At 50.9% G+C, this 18,712-nt stretch overlaps 2 protein-coding genes across 5 annotated transcripts; one reads left to right on the top strand and one right to left on the bottom strand.

Moving 5' to 3' along the window:
- Positions 1-1,053: 1,053 nt before the first annotated feature.
- SMTNL1 (smoothelin like 1) lies at positions 1,054-11,170 on the bottom strand. Of its 2 annotated transcripts, none has more exons than XM_010994343.3 (8): positions 11,041-11,170; positions 6,448-7,118; positions 6,067-6,199; positions 5,904-5,952; positions 4,675-4,833; positions 4,380-4,494; positions 4,078-4,229; positions 1,054-1,353 (listed from the first exon to the last, which is right to left on the bottom strand). In XM_010994343.3, the coding sequence occupies exons 2-8, from the start codon at positions 7,114-7,116 to the stop codon at positions 1,209-1,211; spliced, it is 1,422 nt and encodes a 473-aa protein (XP_010992645.2). In that variant the 5' UTR covers positions 7,117-7,118; positions 11,041-11,170; the 3' UTR covers positions 1,054-1,208. The 2 variants fall into 2 exon arrangements, with proteins under 2 accessions (XP_010992645.2, XP_010992644.2); XM_010994342.3 differs by having other exon boundaries at positions 5,904-5,955.
- Positions 11,171-14,709: 3,539 nt separating this feature from the next.
- TIMM10 (translocase of inner mitochondrial membrane 10) lies at positions 14,710-17,001 on the top strand. 3 transcript variants are annotated; one of them, XM_010994344.3, is made up of 3 exons: positions 14,710-14,842; positions 15,351-15,465; positions 16,714-17,001. In XM_010994344.3, the coding sequence occupies exons 1-3, from the start codon at positions 14,713-14,715 to the stop codon at positions 16,913-16,915; spliced, it is 447 nt and encodes a 148-aa protein (XP_010992646.2). In that variant the 5' UTR covers positions 14,710-14,712; the 3' UTR covers positions 16,916-17,001. The 3 variants fall into 3 exon arrangements, with proteins under 3 accessions (XP_010992646.2, XP_010992647.1, XP_031315417.1); XM_010994345.3 differs by having other exon boundaries at positions 14,792-14,907; XM_031459557.2 differs by lacking the exon at positions 14,710-14,842 and adding an exon at positions 14,937-14,959.
- The last annotated feature ends 1,711 nt before the right edge of the window (positions 17,002-18,712 follow it).

Consider the following 18,712-nt stretch of genomic DNA (forward strand, 5'->3'; position numbering starts at 1 on the left):
CCAGATTGTTCGTTGAGGGGATGGGGTGGTTCATCGGGAGGAGGCTGGGGATTCAACTGCCATCTAGTAATAGCTGTGACCCTGCTTCCCATGAACTGATGGCTCATTGGGCGTGGGGAAAGCTGACCACGAGGGACTGGACCATCCTTGGCCAGAGGGGTGGTCAACATGCCCACAAGGGTTATGCCCCCATTTTATAGATGGGGCAACCAAGGCACAGAGTGCTTCAGTGGGTTGCCAGGTCCTCTCTACCCATCAGGGCAGAGTCCATACCTCCAGCTGCAGTGCCAAGCTGGCCGGTTTTGGATTTTGTGTTTTTCATGAGCTGTTTTTCATCAGCACACATGCTCCAAATGCCTGATGAAGCCAGACAGGTTTGTTAGCAGGACATTGTACTCGGCCCCGGGGTTCATCTTGAAGGAGCAGTGGAAAAACAAAAACAAGCCAAAACTTCAGCCAGAGTTGGAGGGATTAACTGAACCCAAAGAAAGAACTTTCTGGGTGCAGGGTTTCTCAGCTCCTAGAAAACCACTGGCTTTTAAGAATCAGAAATGTGGGGCATCTTTGAGTCAAGGGAATCACCCCAGGCCCCCACCAGCCTAGTTTGGATGAGATTTCTAGAGAATCTTCGACTCCAGCCCCTGCCCTGGAATTCCCTCACCTGAGAGAAGTATGAGGAAGTCCCACGCGTGACTGGAAGTGTAAGATGTGTGGTTACTTTGGGCCGCCACTTACAGAACTTTGGTGACAGGCCCCAACAAGGCTTTTCCTCCTGTTCATTATTTCATTTAACCCTCACAGCGCCTATGAGTTTGAACTCCTGTTATTCCTGTTCAGATGGTAAATGGAGACTCAGAGAGCTTAACTCACTGGCCCAAGGACACACAGCTGGTTAGTGGTGGGACCCAGGCCACTATCCTTTCCCAAATGCCTTTCATGGTTTTTGAGAAAGTCATGTCAGGTACGGAACCCTGGCAGCAGGGGCTTATTTTCCCAGAGTGAGAGAGGTTCCTGGGAGGGGTAGGGAGGGAGCACTGACAGGCTGGGCAGGATTTTACAAAAGTACTTTTAATGTAGTTAAGACTGGTGCCACCTGCCCCTGCCCGAGCCCCAGCACTGCTGCCTTCATGAAGCAGAGGTGAGCCTCGGGGCCGCAGATGGGCAGCTGGGCACCCTGCCCACCTCTGCCCACATGGTCGGCCAGCCCCTCATTTCTTCTTGGTCTTCACCAGCCCCTTCTGCACGAGGCTGCGGTACAGCTCCTGGATGTAGGTGTAGACGCACTTGGAGTCAGGCACTGCCAGCCGCACCATGTCATCGACCTCTAGCAGCTGGGCGCAGTCAGCCAGCTTCCTGAGGGGCAGGATGGGGTGGGGGAGGTGAAGAGCAGAGAGCCGCTATGTGCCAGGTGCTTTATCAAATGCTTCCCCTTGAATGGTCTCATTGACCCCACCCCTTTATCCTCAACGGGCAGAGGAGGAGCTCGAGCATTTTAGTAACCTGCCCAAGGTCAAAGTGAGCGACACAGCTGGGACTCAACGCCAGTCCTGCCTGATGCCCCTGGTCTCAGCTGTCCCGCCTGCTAAACCGCACGGGTGCAGCAGTAGGAGAAACCAGGGTCCTAGTGGAAATCCTCTGTTGAAGCTGAGACAGCTGGGCTGAAACCCAAGCCCAACTGGCCTGGGAGCTGGGGGAGGAGCACAGACTGGAGGATTTCGAAGAATGGGACAAGCTCCCTGCAACCAACACAGTGCTTTCGGCTCCTGGGTGGGGGCTGGGCTCCTCCAGCAGCAAAGCTGGTGGAGCCCCCTGGGCCCCCAGTGCTGGCTGTTCCATGGGAATCAGAGGAGAGCTCTAGAAGGGAGCCAGTGAGGTGTGATGGCTGCAGCAGGGGCCCCCCTTCCTTTGCACTCTGAATCGTCACACCAAACCCTAAGGGAGGTTCAGTCCCCTGCTGAGGGTCAGAGAGCTAGGAAGGAGGCAGATTTCACACTCAGCTCCTCCATCCCCACGCATCCCTGACACATTCTGCCCTTTTCACGTCTGCTTGATGCTTCCTGTCGGCCCATCATCATCACCTGATTATTCCCTCTGCCTTCCTGTGGCTCTGCTGGCTTGGAACCAAGGCAAGGCAGCTGTAGGAGGACAATGACCCGTGTGCCCCACAGGCCAGGGACACTTTGTCAGGGCTGAGCCACGTGCCCTTCTGATGCCCTTAGAGCTCTCAGCCTGACTAGGAATTTCACTTTCAAATCCCAGTTCTGTCACGGCCGGTTCAAACCTCGCAAAACCTCTCTACTTATATCCAGGCTAGGATTGTCGTGAGAGTCAAGGAGATGATCCAAGGAAAGTACTTAGAATACCTGGTACCTAATCACTCCCGATTCACGTGACTTGTCATCACTGTTAATGGTGCTCTGGACCCCCCAGCACCCCCACTGCAGGGCACGCACCCCATCCCTTGGCAGGATAATGTGAAACTGGAAGGGATCTTCTGGACCATCAAGGCTGGTGGTTTTCAAATGGCATCCTTGATGCCCTAGGGCCCTGTAGACATGCTTCAGGGACCATCTTGGCAAGGGAGTCTGGGCTCTGAGCTGGTGTGCTCCAGAAACCCCTCCCAACCTAAAAAGGTCTCCCTTAAATCTGTTTAATGTGCTGGGCATTCACTTAATATTTTGGAAAAAAATTTTGGAAAGCACAGATCAATGTCAACCCTCTTGTTTTGCCAGTGGGGACACGCAGGCCCAGAAAGGGGAAGATTGCAGCCCCAGGCTTCCCTGCAGGATGGTGGCCAGGCCAGGACTAGACCAGAGAGCTCAGCCTCCCAGACCAAGGTGCTGCTAACATCTGCAGTGACTTCTTTCCTGTTCTGGGGCTTTAGAAATGCACTCAGCCATCCATTCTGGGGCCTCAGAGATGCCCTCATTGGCCACAGCATCTCTATAGTCCGGTCTCTACCAGGAGACTCAGAAGCTTCTCCCAGGCTGGAAAGGATGGGTCCCCCAGACCTGAGCTCCTTGGGAGCCCTAAGGGGCCGTGAGGGTGGGTTCAGGTCTTGCCAGTGGGTAGAGATGGAGGCCTTTGGCTGAGGCTGGCTGTGGTAGGAGTGCCTCCCCCTCCCCCACCACCCGGCAGCCATGTCTTTACCTCTCAGGTTCCCCCTTGGACCACATTGTTCCTCACATCCCTCCTGCCTGTCCAGTCCATCCCTTTCCCCATCCCACCCCATCCCCCAGCACCCAGCTGTGTGAGCCTCAGCAAGAAATCCCCCTCGAGGTCCCGCAGTGAGTAACAATTATCCTAACAATGAATGGTATCATTCATTATAATAGATAAAACCGCAGCTAAGACTTTTTTGAAGTGTTGACATAGCTAGGCAATGTTAGAAGGACTTTACGTAATTATTTACTTAATTCTCACCGTAACTCTGCCAAAGAGGAAATGTCACGCCAATTTCATTTGTTTGTTTGAGGTTTCTTTTGGGGGGTAATTAGGTTTAATTATGAAATTTTTTATTTAATGGAGGCACCCAGGATTGAACCCAGGACCTTGTGCATGCTAAGCATGCGCTCTACCACTGAGCTACACCCTCCCCACTTTATGCCCATTTTGAAGATCAGAACATGGAGGCTCAGAAAGGTCAAGTAACCGGTCGAGGGTCACACCGCGAACAATGGCAGAGTCAGAATCTGACCTCAAGTTGCTGCAAGCACCCTGTCTGAGACAGTGGGCCTGCCCCCCCTTACCCCTTACCCTGCCTGCATTTTCTTTATGGCACCTCTCCCTCGACATAATATTTCACGTGTACGTGTGTTTACAGTCTGTCTCTCCCTTTAGAATGTGAGTCACAGGCAAGCAGGGGTTTTGCCAGTTTCACCCACTGCTATATCTATGTCCTAGAACAGTTTCTGGCAATGAAAACACATTTATTGGCTGCACGAGTGTGTGGCCAGAGCCTCTACCTGAGCACCCCATACCTGATCCCCGTGAATCCGACACTTGCCGTCAGCATCCCTCGAGCTCCCACCACCTCTGCACACACCGCCCCCCACCTTCGCCCCCAGTGTGGCTCACTCTGCTGTGGAGAAGGCCAGGGTGAAGTTGTGCCGGCGGTTTGTGGGGTCCAGTGCAGCATAGTCAAAGGCGTCAGGGAAGAACTTGTGGATGAGGGCACAGAAGGCCATGCCACTGCTCCAACTGGATGAGAAGTTCTGGATGTCCACGTGCTGCGGGCAGGTGGGGCCCAGAAGCCTTTGTGAGCCTGGCCAGAAGGCCTGGACTTGGCCCCCTCTGGGCCTCCCTCCCTCTGGGCTTTGCACCACTCAGACAGCCCCGCACTGCTGCCCCAGGGATGGGTCCCCTGCTCCCTTGTGCACCTCATACTTCCTCGTCATGGCCCGGCACCACTCCAGAAGCATGTTCTTAACACCACCGATGGCTGCCCCAGCGGCCTTGGTGTTCCGGAACAGAGCCGTGGGGCCTGAGGCTGCCCTGTGCATGAGGGATGGAGAAGGCCAGGCCGAGAGGTGGGAGGGTCCCATCAGGGAGGAGACCCAGCCCCAGATGTCAGTCCTCCCACCCAGGCTGGGTCTGTTCCTACTGCCTTTCAGGCCTCCCCCACCCCTACCCTCCAAACAACCCAGCCCAGCCAGCTCCTCGCCCACATCCTACCCCCCAAACTTGTCCACGATGGCTTTGCGGTTCTGCGCACGGGGCATCCGGGGCCGTGTAGGGGCTGACACCCTGCGCTCTGGTGCCTTCTCTTTCTTCTTCTCCTGGGAGGGAGGGGGCTCCGCGGGACTCTGGGGCACGTTGCTGGGCGAAGATTCACTGTGTGGGAAGGTTCAGAGATGTATGAGAGCGGTTGGGACCAGCCCCTCTGGGGTACAGGGAGGAGGCAGGGGGCTGGCTGAGGTGGGGGGGGGTTCCCCAGAGTCTCAAGAGGCAGACGAAGCTGTGGCCCCCACTCTCGTCCACATTTCCTCTTTGCCCAGCACAGGGTGGGCTTGGGAAGGAACAGTGAGGCTCAGTCTAACTCTGGGGAGCATGTGGTCTGGTGGGGTGTGTGGGCAGAACTAGGGCACTGCTGTGGTCTGACCTAAGTTTGGATCCTGCCTTTGCCTCTTGTTTGCTGTGTGATCTTGGGACTGTCATGTCACTCCTCTGAGCCTCGGCTTCCTCATCTGTAAAATGGGGACAAGAATAGCTACCTGACAAGGCCGTTGTAAGGCCTGCGTGAGAAAGGGATGGGAGAGCCCCCAGCCGTGCCGGCCACGGGACTGCCTGAGCGCTCAGGGAACGTTCACCAGCTACCTTTGCCTAAGAAGCTTTCCATGTAAAGGAAGACTTTTCTAAAAACTCAAGCTGTGCGAGGGGAAGGCTCTTATTTTGTCCAGCCCCCACCAGGCACCAGGCACCAGGCACTGGGCCGTGTGCTTTATACACGTACAGCACTTGAGCCGCACGAGAATCCCATGAGGTGGTGCAGTGGCTGTGCCCACTTCACAGGGGATGGGGGTGAAGGGATGCGGCCCAGGTCACACGGTGGCTAAGTGGCAGAGTCATCGTCCACACTCAGGCTTTCTGCTCAGGCCCAAATGGGTGATGCTGCCACGACGGAAGCTAGCTGAGAGCGCCCATGAGGAGCCGGCAGGGGACCTGAGGAGGAGGCTTAGGTGGTGGGTGTGGGGCGGACCACTTGTGCCCCCCCTCCTCTTTGCTCCCACACTCTGGCTCCTTCGGCTTTCTGGGCCCTGCCCTGGGGTAGGGGGCTGAAAACTATGATTCCTGGCACATCTCCAGAGCAGAGGCTGGGGAGACCCAGGCCCAGGGGGTGGTAGACTTTGAAGGGAGCAGGCGGTAGGGGGGATTCGATCTGGGGAGCTGGGGCTTGACATTACCTGGCTGAAGGACTGGTCTCCCCGGAAGCTGCGGCGTCTGGACTCAACCCTTCTAGGGGAAAGGAACAGGCAGGAGGGGAGCTGGGGCGACCCACGCCGCACTCCCCGCACGCCCTCTCTGGCGGCCCGTGCAGCATCCATGGGCCCCTGGGCTTTCACTCACCTGGGCTGAGGCCGCTGCCCTCCTCCATGGGGCTCTCAGGCCATTCGTCGGGGGAGCTGGGAAGCACTTCTGCCCCTTCCTCCGACTCTCCCTCCATGCCCTGGTCCTGCTCTTCATCGGGACCACCTGGCTCCTGGAACAAACATAATCTGCGTGGACTCGAAGTCACACAAGCACCTGTGCAAGGTTTTGTGAGGGCTTCAGAAAGATCTGGAAGGCAGCCTGGGGCCACAGTGCTGCATCCCCCACCCCAGGCTCTTGGCGTCAGTGGGAGGAAGACTGGACTTTCCCAAGGGCATGAAGCAGGGACAGGGCTTACCCCTGGGGAGCAGGGGACTCCGGAATGTTGTGCGGGCCTCCTCCCTCTTCTTTCTCACTCACCATCTCCTCCTTCACATCAACCTCCTGCAGTTCAGCCGTGGCCTCATCTTCCACTGCAGCCTTCTTCTGAGAGTCTGACTTGGCCTCTGGAGCACTGGCTTTCTCCTGGGCTTCAGCCTTGGCCTCCTCTTTCCCTTCAGCATCCTTGCCTCCAGCTTTGGCTTCCTCCTTCCCTTCGACCTCCCTGCCTCTGGCCTTGGCCTCCTGCTCCCCAGCAGCCTGCTTTGGCTCAGCCTTGGCTTCATCATTCACATCGCCTTTCTCCCTAGATTCAGGCTTGGCCTCTTTCTCAACAGCCTTCTGCTTCTCAGAGGCCAACATGGCCTCCTCTTTGCCCTCAGCCTCCTTCAGTTCCAAGTTGGTCTCTCCTTTCTTGTCAGTCATCTCCTGAGGAGCCACGGTGGTCTCTTTCTTCCCATCATCCTCCTTTTGAAGTTCAACCTCTTCTTTGGATTCAACCTTGACCTCATCCAACCCATTTGCTTCCCCATGGAATTCAGCTGAAGTACTGTCCTCGGCTGGTGCCTGCTTTCCTGCCCCATCTGGAGGCCCCTCTTTGATGATCTTCTCATCTGGGCTTGTGGCCTCTTTCTCCGCAGAAGCTCCACCTCCCACCATCTCCGGGGCGACTGCGGTACCATCCTCAGGCTTCCCTTCCTTCTGCTCCATTTCTGGAAAGAGAAGACAAGCAGTCCTGGTCACGCCCCTCCCTGTAGCAGGTGAAGGCCCTGAAGTCTGGGGGCCTGCAGTTCAGTCCTGGGTCTCCCACTGCTCGGACATGTCACACAAGCATCCACTTTCCCTCTGGTGAAATGAAAGGGTACAGCGTTGCTTCCGTCAAAGTGGGGTGTTGGACCAGCCACATTTACTTGATGTTGAATGATGTTCACCTAACAGCCCTCAGCAGGTTGTGACTTGGGCTTTAAAAAACACTGGATTGCATAGTGCCTTTTCAGTGATTTTGCCTCTTTTTGATGAAGCCTGTGAGGTGTTTACAACTCGATACTCGCATCCTGGACTCCTGTGGAGCAGTTGCTCCTCTCCCCTTTTTAATGGAGATAGTTAACCTCAGGCTACAAGTCCAAATTCTCTAGATAGAATTTAATAATACTGTTTTGATTTCATTGTATTTATTTTTATAGTTACTTTCTATTTCTGGCCAGTGATAGTGAGTTTCCATGTCCAATAGTGATATAAAATTTCTTTTAAAAATATATTTATTGAATTTAAAATAAGTTCATTCAAAGGTAGACATTCAGGAAAGCAGGATACAAAATACCTAAATCACGGAGGTGGTATGAAAATGCCTGGAATTTGGGAAACCCTGGGCCAGCTTGGTCTCTGGGTCTCTGCCAGTTCCGCCAGCCTGTGTGTGGTTCTCTGAAGAGCTGGACCTGGGCCTGGAAGAGTTTCTTTTGGTCAGGAACAGAAACATCCTCTCCTTAACTAACCTCTGCAGGGAAATCTGACCCTCCAACTGCGGGGGGTGGGGGTGGGGAGGAGAGAGAGACTACAACACTTTAACGTGAGGTTTCCTATTCAGGTACTGTATATACAGTTAGCTCTCTGTATCCGCGGCTTCTGCACCTGTGGATTCAACCACAGATGGAAAATATTTGGGAAAAAAATTCCAGAAAGTTTGAAAAAGCAAAACTTGAATTGGCTGCCACTTCAACTGTTTACATAGCGCTTACATTGTTACTAACAACTGTTTACATAGCATTTTCATTGTATTGGGTGTTAGAAGTAATCTAGAGATGATTTAAAGTATAAAGGAAGACTGTGTAGGTTATATGCAAATATTACCCCAATTTATATAAGGTATCTGAGCATCTGCAGGTTTTGGTATCTGCAAGGGATCCCAAGACTATTCCCTGACAGGCACTGAGGGACGACTATACTGCATGACCTATAAAAACAGGTGGGTAGGGGGACAGGGCCAGCTCCTTCATCCTTCTGCCCTTCTTGTGGGGGGGGTCTGTTTACAGAGAAAATAATCCCCAAATAGTGTTCAGGGTATGACTCAGGCAGTAAAAGAAGTAGACACTCCTGTCACTGGCTAAAAATACCTCCTGCTCTCTGCAGTGCCATCGTCCTGGGTACAGTACCCAGAGCACCTGGATAATTGGGACAGAGGTGGGAACACAGGTATACGAGGGAAAGGGCCCTGTTCCTGCCACCCCCAGATTGGACTGCTGGGGTCCCTGGATTCGGTCCCCCACAATTTCCTAGGAAGCAGTCTGGGATTTTCAAAGATGCTCACGCTGCCCTCCCATTTCACCCCTCCCGCCAGAACCCCTTCATGGTTCAGCAGCTCCAGCAATGAATTGAAGTTAGAAACAAATGAGCCCGGGAGATAGAATATACATCAACAGGGAGCCAGGCGCCGGCCTTGACCCCCATCTCCTGTCACCCACTCTGAGGCCTGAGCATGTCTCTCTGCCTCTCTGGAGAGAGCCTCAGTTTCCAATGCAGTGACAGAATTGGTCTCCATCAGGTTTTCAAACTGTGTTCAGTAGAAAACGAGGGTCTTCTAAGATACTAGCATGGGCTGTGGGTGGGGGTCGGGGGAGATGTATTCTCTGGCTGAGGTTCCAGAAACAGCCTACTCTTGACCCTTTTAGAGACATACAACGTCATTAGTGCTTAAATCGATTCCAGATACCCCATAGGAAACAAACCTTAACTTCCGTTAGCTTTATTTATCTCACTTTTCTCCAAACCTATTTGACCATGGATTTTTTTTCTTGCTTTGTTTTCTCTTTGCTTTCTTTTCCCTGAGATGCACATACCACCCTCTTGAGCGATGCCACCTTTAGCAGCAGGAAGTGTGGAAAATGCTGGTCTACATGAGCTGCACAACCGTTCCTGCCCTGCGCTCCAGTTTGGCAGGTGGCCTGGAGCAGTGGTGAAAATCATTGATTCTGCAGCTTCCCACGATGGGATCCCAGATCCCACTGTTGGTTACTCCCACTGTGACCTTGAGCGAGCTGCTTACCCTCTCTGTTTTGATTTATGGAGATAAAAATAGGTCTCAACTCATAAGGATGGTAGAGGGTTAAGGAAGCCAATGCATAGGAAGTACTTTGAACTGTGCCTGGCAAAAAGGGCTTGCTCAGTATACATCAGCTGTTACGGTGGATGTCGGCCTCTGTCCAGCCCTGTGCCAGATTAAGGTCCTGACCTAGCCAGGAGGGCATTTAGTTGGTAAGATGAGGCAAAGAGAACTGAACACCAGAAAGATGATAACCAGCCCTTTTAATTTTTTATTTTTATTTCTTAATTTGTTTTTACATTTTGGGGGGGGTGGTAATTAGGTTTATTTATTTATTTAATGGAGGTACTGGGGATTGAACCCAGGACCTCATACATGCTAAACATGCGGTCTACCAATTGAGCTATACCCTCCCCACCCATAACAAGCCCTTTTTATGCCTCAAGGCGTGGAAGTCATTGGCTGAGACATAGCTGAGTGTTCAGCCACATGCTACACTCTCAGGGTGGAGGGGAAGGGCAGGCAGATGCACAGGGACACCTCAGCCGTCCTGCGTTCCTCACCTCAGCTTTCCACCCTCCAGGCTTGTCATAAATAGATGAGGAGAGAAGAAGCTCAGGACGCTGAGACACCAGGATGACACCAGGGTAACACCAGCCACGCCGGCACGAACAACACCATAGTAGCCCTTTACAGCCTGCACCGCAGTGCCCTACTTTCCTCCCCTAGTTACTTGCTCTAACCCTTCAGAAGAAGTCTTATTGCCCCCATTTTACAGATTAGGAATTTGAGGCTCCAGGAGTTGAAGTCCTTTGACGTAAAATCACAGGGCGATGAAATGGCCAAACCGTACTTAGAAGCCAGGTCTCCTGATAGCTGATCCAGGGCCAGTGCCAGAGACGTTGCCCCCACCAGCCCCTCAGCCAGTGTCTCTTCAAAGGCTCCAGACCAGGGGGAGGGGCAGCCCACAGGTGGGGAGGGCACTGAACATGGCTGAGGAGTGTGGCTCTCTCTTCTAAGTGCACAGTAGGCCCACCCCTTCCCCAGGAAGCCGCCGTTCCATCCCTGTTTTGTGTCCACCTCAGAGAGCTCCCCTCTCCCTCTTCCTGCTTTTCTTGGCAGACCAGAAGGAAAAGTACCCAGGAGCTTGAGCTCCAAGCTCCACATAGAATAGATGACACTTGGTGGTTCTGCTCATACCTCCACAACCCTCTGCCACCCCATCTGTCTTCTGGAGGTCCTGAGGCTTCCGCCATCCCCGACCCCAACCAGGAACCCTCCCTTGGAGACACCACTCTCCGCTGCTTGGAGACCCTGCCTCCCACCCCAACTGCACGAGGCCCTCTATACCACTGTCAGGGCCTCATGGCTGGCCACCTGCAGGCTACTCCATGGATGATCTCAAGATTTCCAGCACACCAGGGCTGAGTCTCCAACCTCTAGCTTCAAAAAAAGTTGACATAGTGGTGGCGAGTTAGAAGAGAGCCTGGATTTCTTCAACTGTGGGGCCCAGCTTAGAGGCTCCGGCCCTTGGAAGATGGGAGAGGGGTTGGAAGACGGAGAGGGGCACTTAGAAAGGGGCCCAAGGCTTCTCCTACCTGTAGAGTCTCTGCCTGGGGGCTTGGGAGCTGTCTCCTTCCTCTGGCTGAGTGGCCTCACTCCCGGGCTGTCTTTAAGCCCCAGTGGCTTCTAGCCCCCAGCTCTTCAGTCCCCGCCCCCACCTTCACCTTCCCCCACCTTCTACCCCACCCCACCCCCACTTGAAGAGCCTTGGGCTGCAGACGAGCATTGTTTACTGCCCTGTTGGTACAACACTTTCCCCTGGACTGGGAGGCTCGGGTTTCCCGTGGAGCCCTGACAGGTGGCACCTTTCAATCACAGCCAGTCCCTCCCCCCGACCCTGGCAGTATCCACCCTGTGCTCATCTTCCTTCCCGATGTACTCTCCTGGCCCTGGCCACCCGGAGAACCATCTGCAGGCCCATGTGGAGCATGGTCACCAGCTGTCTGGTCTCCCCTGTCCATCCAGAGCCCAGGCTAGGGCTCCTCTGCACGCCCTCGACCCCTCCACACACCATCTTCCTCTAAATAGCCCTTTTTACTCTTCCTCAGACTAACACAGCTGCAGAAGGGTGGGGTAAGGAAGGGGTGAACGGGACAGCTGCCTAGGTGGGGGTGTGTCTCAGGGCTCCCAGGGGGCAGAGATTTGGAGGGGGAGGGGCAGAGGGGAGAAGAGTGATGGCCCAAGCTGCTGGATCCCTGGGCTTAGAGCCTAGAAAGTGCAAAATTGAGCTCTATTTTGAGCAGAAGGGACTGGTCCATGGTAGGCTATGAACACATTTTTGTACTGAATTGAGAGTTTGCTTAGAAAAGCAAAACATCTTTACCTTCTCTTAGGTACCCTGTGATCTAAGAAAGGCACTGCTTTTGCAGAATGTGTGCAGGGGGGTACCTCACCGCTTACAAAGCATGTGACTCCTCCCCCACCACCACCTCAGTCACGCTGGCCTCCTTCCTGGTCCTTCAGCAAATCGATTCTTTTTCATACTCAGGACTGTCATTCTTTGCTTCTGCTCCTTGCAAGATGCTTCTTTCTCATTCTTCTGCTCTCAGCTCAAATTTCATTTCCTAGGAGAGGTCTCCTAGGACCTTCAGCTCCTCTCCATTGCTTCAGCCTATTGCATTTTCTTCTTACATAATATGCATTGGAATCCAGAATTACCTTATTTACTTCCTCATTATCTGACTTTCTCTCTAGACACCAAGATCCATGAGGGCAGGGACTTTCTCATGCTTGTGCTGTACGCCTAGGCCTAGCAAATTGCCTGGGTCATGCTGGATGCTTGATAAATAGATATTGAATAAATAATTTAATTAGTTAACAGAAATATGGAATGAGAACTTGGGGGCTTATTCCTGGGATGATCGAAGACCAGGTTTGGGTACCAGTGGTTGAACACTGTAATACTGTTGGTTGCCCGCTGCCTCTAGTATTAAGACGTCTATAATTTTGATGGCACAAAAACGGCATCGTTGAAAAAAGGTCTTATCGGTTAGAGATACAATTAGATGAAGAAAATATGGCTAAATGCTGACAGTTGTTAAATCCTGGTGATGGGTGTTTAGTAGTGTGTGGACGTTCAATATACGTGCTCCCCACTTTTCTGTATGTTTGAAATTTGCCCAAATAAATAAAAGTCTAAAAAAAAGAGAACAATGATTCCTTTTTATTGCACATCTGCCATGGACTAGGTGCTTTAAGTACATTATCTTTTGTGTTTGGGTTTTTTGGTTTTTTTTTTTTGGTAATGAATTGATTAAACTTTTAATTTTGAAATAATGGTAAGTTTACAGGAAGTTACATAAATAGTACAGAGAGGGTACTGAAGGTTAAGTTTTATTTAAGATTTATCCACCTAAAGCTAAATCTAACATAACTATATGCAATACCAAAGCCAGGAAATTGGCATTGGTACAATGGTGTGAATAGTTCTATGACAGCTCAGATTTGTACAAACACCTCCACCCACAATCAGGACACAGAACCATTTTATCAACACAAAGATCTCCCTTGTGCTACTCCCTTAGGCACACCTCCCTGCCTCCCCCCCACCAACTCTGACCCTAGGCAACCATTAATCCCTTTTCCCATCTCTATAATTTTGTCATTTTGAGAACATTATTTAAATGGAGACATACAGTATGTAACCTTCCAAAATACCAAATAAAAATCCCATCTAGGAAGCCAATTTCTCTTGTGAGAACCCATCTCCTTCTTTCATGCAATTTCGTAATATTCCACAATATGCTGACTATATTTTCAAAAGCAAAAACATATGTACAATAACATTCATAGCAGCATTATTATAATAGCCCAAACCTAGAAACAACCCAAAAGTCCATCAACAGGAGAACAGTTAAATGACCTCTGGCTTATTTATAAAAGCACTAGACAGCAATAAAAAAGAAGGAATAACAGAAATGCATGACAATATGGATTAAATCTTAAAGACACTGCATTGAGCTAAAGAACACACACAAAAAGTCATTCACAAAACAGAAAATACTGTATAATTACATTTAGCTCAAATTCAAGAGTAGGCAGAACTAACTGGTGCTGACAGAAGTCAGAATAGTGGTTAACTGCAGAAGAAGGGGTATTAACTGGGAAGGGACATGAGATACCTTTTTAGGGTGCTGGAAGTATTTTGTATCTTAATCTGAGTGATAGTTATAAAGACGAATATTTATTTAAAAGTTAAGCTTAAGATTGTGTATTTTACTTTATTGTCTGAATGTTATACCTCAATTTAAAAATATCTGGGCCAGGGTTTGACAAAATATTTGAATCCTTAGAGCAGTAATGAGGCCCAGTGTTTAAAATCGGGATTTTCGTAGGGAAGGATACGGTGACCAACCATATAAAGCATCCAGCCCACCTTCTCCAATGGGTAGCGTACCCTTGCACGATTAATTTGCATCTTCTAAATTTCGTTTACTGGGAAATTCCTTGAAAAATCCAGTAGTTGAGGTGGGTTCTTTTCGTTGGTGGCAGGTGGGGAGACAGAGGAATACACTGTCTTGAAAGATGAGTTCACAAGTACCCTCTCCTCTCTCACCGAAACGTGCTAGGTTAGCTCTGGTGGCAGCCACAATTGTTCCTATGCCTCTCTTTGTGGCCCAGGGCATCTAACAGAAGTTGAATGAAACCTACTGTACACTTGACGCATCTTTCTGCAGGCAGGAACCGTGCCTCGCTTGTTTATGAAATCTCAGAGAAAGCTTAGTGACCGACACACAGCTGTATTCACACAGAGGCCCTCGGAGCGCTGGTTCTCAAACTTGGCTGCACATAGGAATCACCCGGGAAATTTTCAAATTTACTGATGCCTGGGTCCTACTCCCAGGAATTCTGATTTAATTGGTATGAAGTGAGGCCTGGGCATCATAATTTTTTTTTAAGCGTCTTAAGTGATCTTAAGTGCAGCACAGACTGAGAACTGCTGTTTGGGGGCGTTCTTCCTTCTCCGCGCCTGATTCGAGCTCAAGCCTCAGCTCTCCCGGGCGAGAGCGAGCCTCACTGAGCTCCGAGGTCCTGCCCCTCCTACAGAACCAATAAAATCAAACCTCTCCGTGACACCCCTGGGGATTTGGAGGCTAACCAGGCTGCAGGCGCTCTGCGCCTCGCCCAAGACTCTATGATACTTTGGCATCCTCTCTAGCACTTGAGAAACGCCTTAGCCTTCAGCCAGGGCCGGCAGCTCCCTCTCTATGGTAGCGGAGTTTCCAGCGCCGCCTCGTTGGTGCTTCATTCCGGAAGCGAGTACGGGTCAGAGAAGAGGCGGGACTTTCCTCCCGGAAGTGACCCACGTGCTTCCGCCTTATCCTACCTGGGTACCCGGTAAGTTTGTAATGTTTGCCTGAAGCTGGGGACAGCGGGGGCATTGTGACAGGCCCGAGGCCGTGGTGAGTGACCTCTGACCTCAAGGTGACCCTGATGATGGAGCTGCCATTTCAGGTGTAGTCCCTGGGCGGGGGCCCGGGCGCCTTAATTCCGCGTATGATCGCATTCTTAGGGCCCAGCAGGCTCATACCGGCGGTTTAGAGTGTAACGTCCGGTCTCCCCATCTTCTCCTGGATAGAGGTGACTTCGAGGGATTGGGCGTCAGGGCTCTGGGGCTTGATTTCCAGGATTTCCAGCCCCGCCAATGATATGCTCTGTGACCTTGGGCTAGGCTATGTCCCCTTTCGGGGCCTCAGTTTCCAGAGCTGTGAAATGGGGCGGTTGAACTCATTGAGGTCAGTAGCACCTGCTGATCTGCTGCCCTCTGATTCCTCTGCATCCTTCCGCCCCTGGGATGGAAAAGTGAACGGGAGGAGTGGGTGCTGACCGTGATATCTGCCCCCAGGATTAGGAGGCAGAAGGGGATCTCTTACACGGTGCAGGGCTGAGATGGACCCACTCAGGGCCCAGCAGCTGGCGGCAGAGCTGGAGGTAGAAATGATGGCTGATATGTACAACAGGTAAGAGCTGACCCTGCACTACCTTGTCCCCAGGTGGATGACTTTGGAGAATTTTTTCCCTCAATCTAGAGGAACCTGACGTCTATGCTTACCCTTCCCGCACCCACCTCACCCTTGCCCCTCCCCCCCATTATTAAGAGCTAATGCAGATGCAGTATGGAGTCACTAAAAGGAATTGGGCATTTAGATTGGGATGGAATTGGTGATGAAGGAGCCCAGCTGCAAGAGAAGGTCTAGTCCACGCTCTGGTGGCTCTAGTTAGGTTCCAGGAATAGTTGAGCATTTGTCTCTTGACAAATAGCACATAGCACACATAGTAGTTAACATTTCTTAAACTCTTAGTCCATCTCAGACACATGTTGATCACTACATGCATTCTTTTTCATTTTTTAATCTTTTTTTTAATCTCACTGGGTTAATTTTATTTGTCCCATGTTAAGGTGAGGACATTAAGGCTTCTAGCAGTTAAATAACTTACTCAGAGTCCACAGCTGGTCAGTAACAATGTCAGGACCAGTACCTCGGTCTAATTCCTAACTAGTGCCCATAACCATTGGACAAATTTAGGAACAATTCGTAGCTGTACCAATCACCACTACTATGGCCTTGGGCGAGTTACTTGGACTGTTTGACTGGTATGTTCCTCATCTATAAAATGGAGTTGATAATAGTACCTTCCTCATTGAGCCATTATAAATATTAAAGGTAAAAATATATGACAAGTTCTTAGCATCAAGCCCAGCATCTAGGAATAAACAGCCAACAAATATTTGCTATTTTTATTGGCTTAAGCTCTGTGGTATCCTCCCTTGATCAATTGGTTTATCTTGGAGGCCATGTATTAGAATAATTTTTAAATGTCGGCTGTGAAGTCAGACTAGCCAGGTTCATAGCCCAGCTTTATGTGATCCTGAGGCTGTCTGTGCCTTAATGTCCTTATCTGTAAAAGAGGGAATAATGATAAACCTCATAGGGGTTATCATAAGGACTGCATGATAGAATCCGTGATGGCTGGCATGATGTCTGGAACATAGCCAGCATTCAACTAATGGTTCCTGTTTGATTAGTCATAAACATGGGCTTAGACAAGGTTCTTACTCTCAAGGACTTTCCAAGACGGTGGAGGTGCAAACTGAGGATTTACACAGCCTTCTTGAAAAGTGAAATCAGTATAGCAGGGCGGGAATGGTTAAGAGTTCCTCAGCCACAGGATGCTGCTGACCCAACCTTGCCCTTCCTTCTTCCTAGAATGACCAGTGCCTGCCATCGGAAGTGTGTGCCTCCCCACTACAAGGAAGCAGAACTGTCCAAGGGCGAGTCTGTGTGCTTGGACCGCTGTGTCTCTAAGTACCTGGACATTCATGAGCGAATGGGCAAAAAGTTGACAGAGCTGTCCATGCAGGACGAAGAGCTGATGAAGAGGGTGCAGCAGGGCTCTGGGCCTGCGTGAGGCCCCAGACAGGGCACCCCCCAAGGCGCACCCTGTCCCCTCCCACTTGTCTAATAAAATTGCCCCCACTGGGTGTCATCTGTGAAGACTGCCGGGCGTAGGCTCTTTCTGGAGAGTCTCTGGGAGCCTGGAGTATGACAGAGCTCTTTTCAGGTCGGAGAAGGGGTAGCTGTCACACGAGAATGTGACTGTGTGTGTGTGTGTACACACACATATATGTTAAAACCAGCTTGTTGACACCTACAGTGCACAAAGCAGCATGCCTGGCTCTCGGGAGTAGACACAGCCTCTTCCAGCAGAGGGAATCTGAGGTAGTGTTTAAAAGCTTAGACTGGTACAATGGCCTAAGTTACACCTCAGGTCCGCCACTTGCTGTGGGACCCAGAACAGGACACGTTAGACACTTCATTGCATGGATTCCTCACCTGTAAAATCAGGAGAATCATAGGGCAGTTGAGAATATTAAATGAGTTAGTGTGAGTAAATCATTTAGAATAGTGCCACAACCACTTGGTTCTAAATAGCAATGTCAAACCATATGAAGGGACCCAGCTTCACATGTGATGTGTGTGATCCAGGGATGGGACTAGGTGATAACCACTGCCATTCAGAGTTCACCTGGATCGGGGACTGTGTGCCTCACTCTTCATAGGGTTTCTGATCTGATGCACCCAGCTGGCTAAAGATCCCGTTAGGATATGGGCTCAGGGAGGTGCTTGCCTGCTGGAGGTCTCAGGAATGGAGGCCAGGACTGACTGCTGCACATGCTGTTTCACGGAGGAGAGGTTGCATCTAATTCCCATCCTGAGGGGTGCTCTTGGAGAACTTCGCGGCTATTGAAATGTGTGGGTCACTCTCGGTAGAATTTTGTGTGACACCAGTGCCACCATGACAGCAGTGCCTTCACAGTAGAGGGAGGTGTCTGGGAGGTAACCTCACCAGGTCGGGGGCTCACAAGTACAGGAGACAGTAGAGGCATTGATTTTCAGGCTTAGAAGTACTGGTTCAAGTCAGACTACCTGGGGTCAAATTTTCTTGCTGTGTGATCCTGAGTGAGGCATTCAACTACTCTGTGTCTCAGTTACCCCATCTACAAAGTGGTAATAAATGTACCTACTTCATTGAGTGGTTGTGAAAATTACATGTATTAATAACTAAGACACTTAGGAAAGTGCCTAGCTCATCCATGTTAAATACTCAATAATATTAGCTCTTCAAAAAAAAAAAATTGCTAACTGATGTAAGGAGACACCAGGTAGACCCCAAGAAAACTTCAAAACCGTTGCCTGAGGAGTGGCCAGAGAGCCTCCTCCTTTCTAGGTGTTGAAGTGCCATTTTGGGTCAACAGGTGGCGCTGTCTGCTCACGGGATCAGCACTGCTGTGAGCGATTCTACAAATGGGTATTCTTTGCCTATTTGTGGCCATTATGCTAGAAGAGGATAGTGATGAGGAAAACAGATATTGTACCTGCCCTCAGGTTTCACAAGGAACATCAAAAGTTCTCTGATAGCACATTGACGGAATGTCTAGAAGGGGTGGCAGGAGTGGAGAGAAGAGGTTCCAGCTGGAGAGAGAGCACTCGCAAAATATTTGAAGCAGCAGAAAGTGTGGAGCATTCAAGAAACAAATCTTCAGTGTGCCTGGAGCCGAGGGAAGGTCGTGGTGAGAGATGAGACTCGAGGGCTGGGCAGGTGCAGCTGCCATGAACCTGACGGACTGCGTTAAAAAGTTTGAATTTTCTCCTAAGGGCATCAGCAAACTGTTGAAGGGTGTAAACCCTGGCAGTGAAAATGACT

The sequence above is a fragment of the Camelus dromedarius genome, chromosome 12 (assembly GCF_036321535.1).
Source record: "Camelus dromedarius isolate mCamDro1 chromosome 12, mCamDro1.pat, whole genome shotgun sequence".
Classification (NCBI taxonomy): Eukaryota; Metazoa; Chordata; class Mammalia; order Artiodactyla; family Camelidae; genus Camelus; species Camelus dromedarius.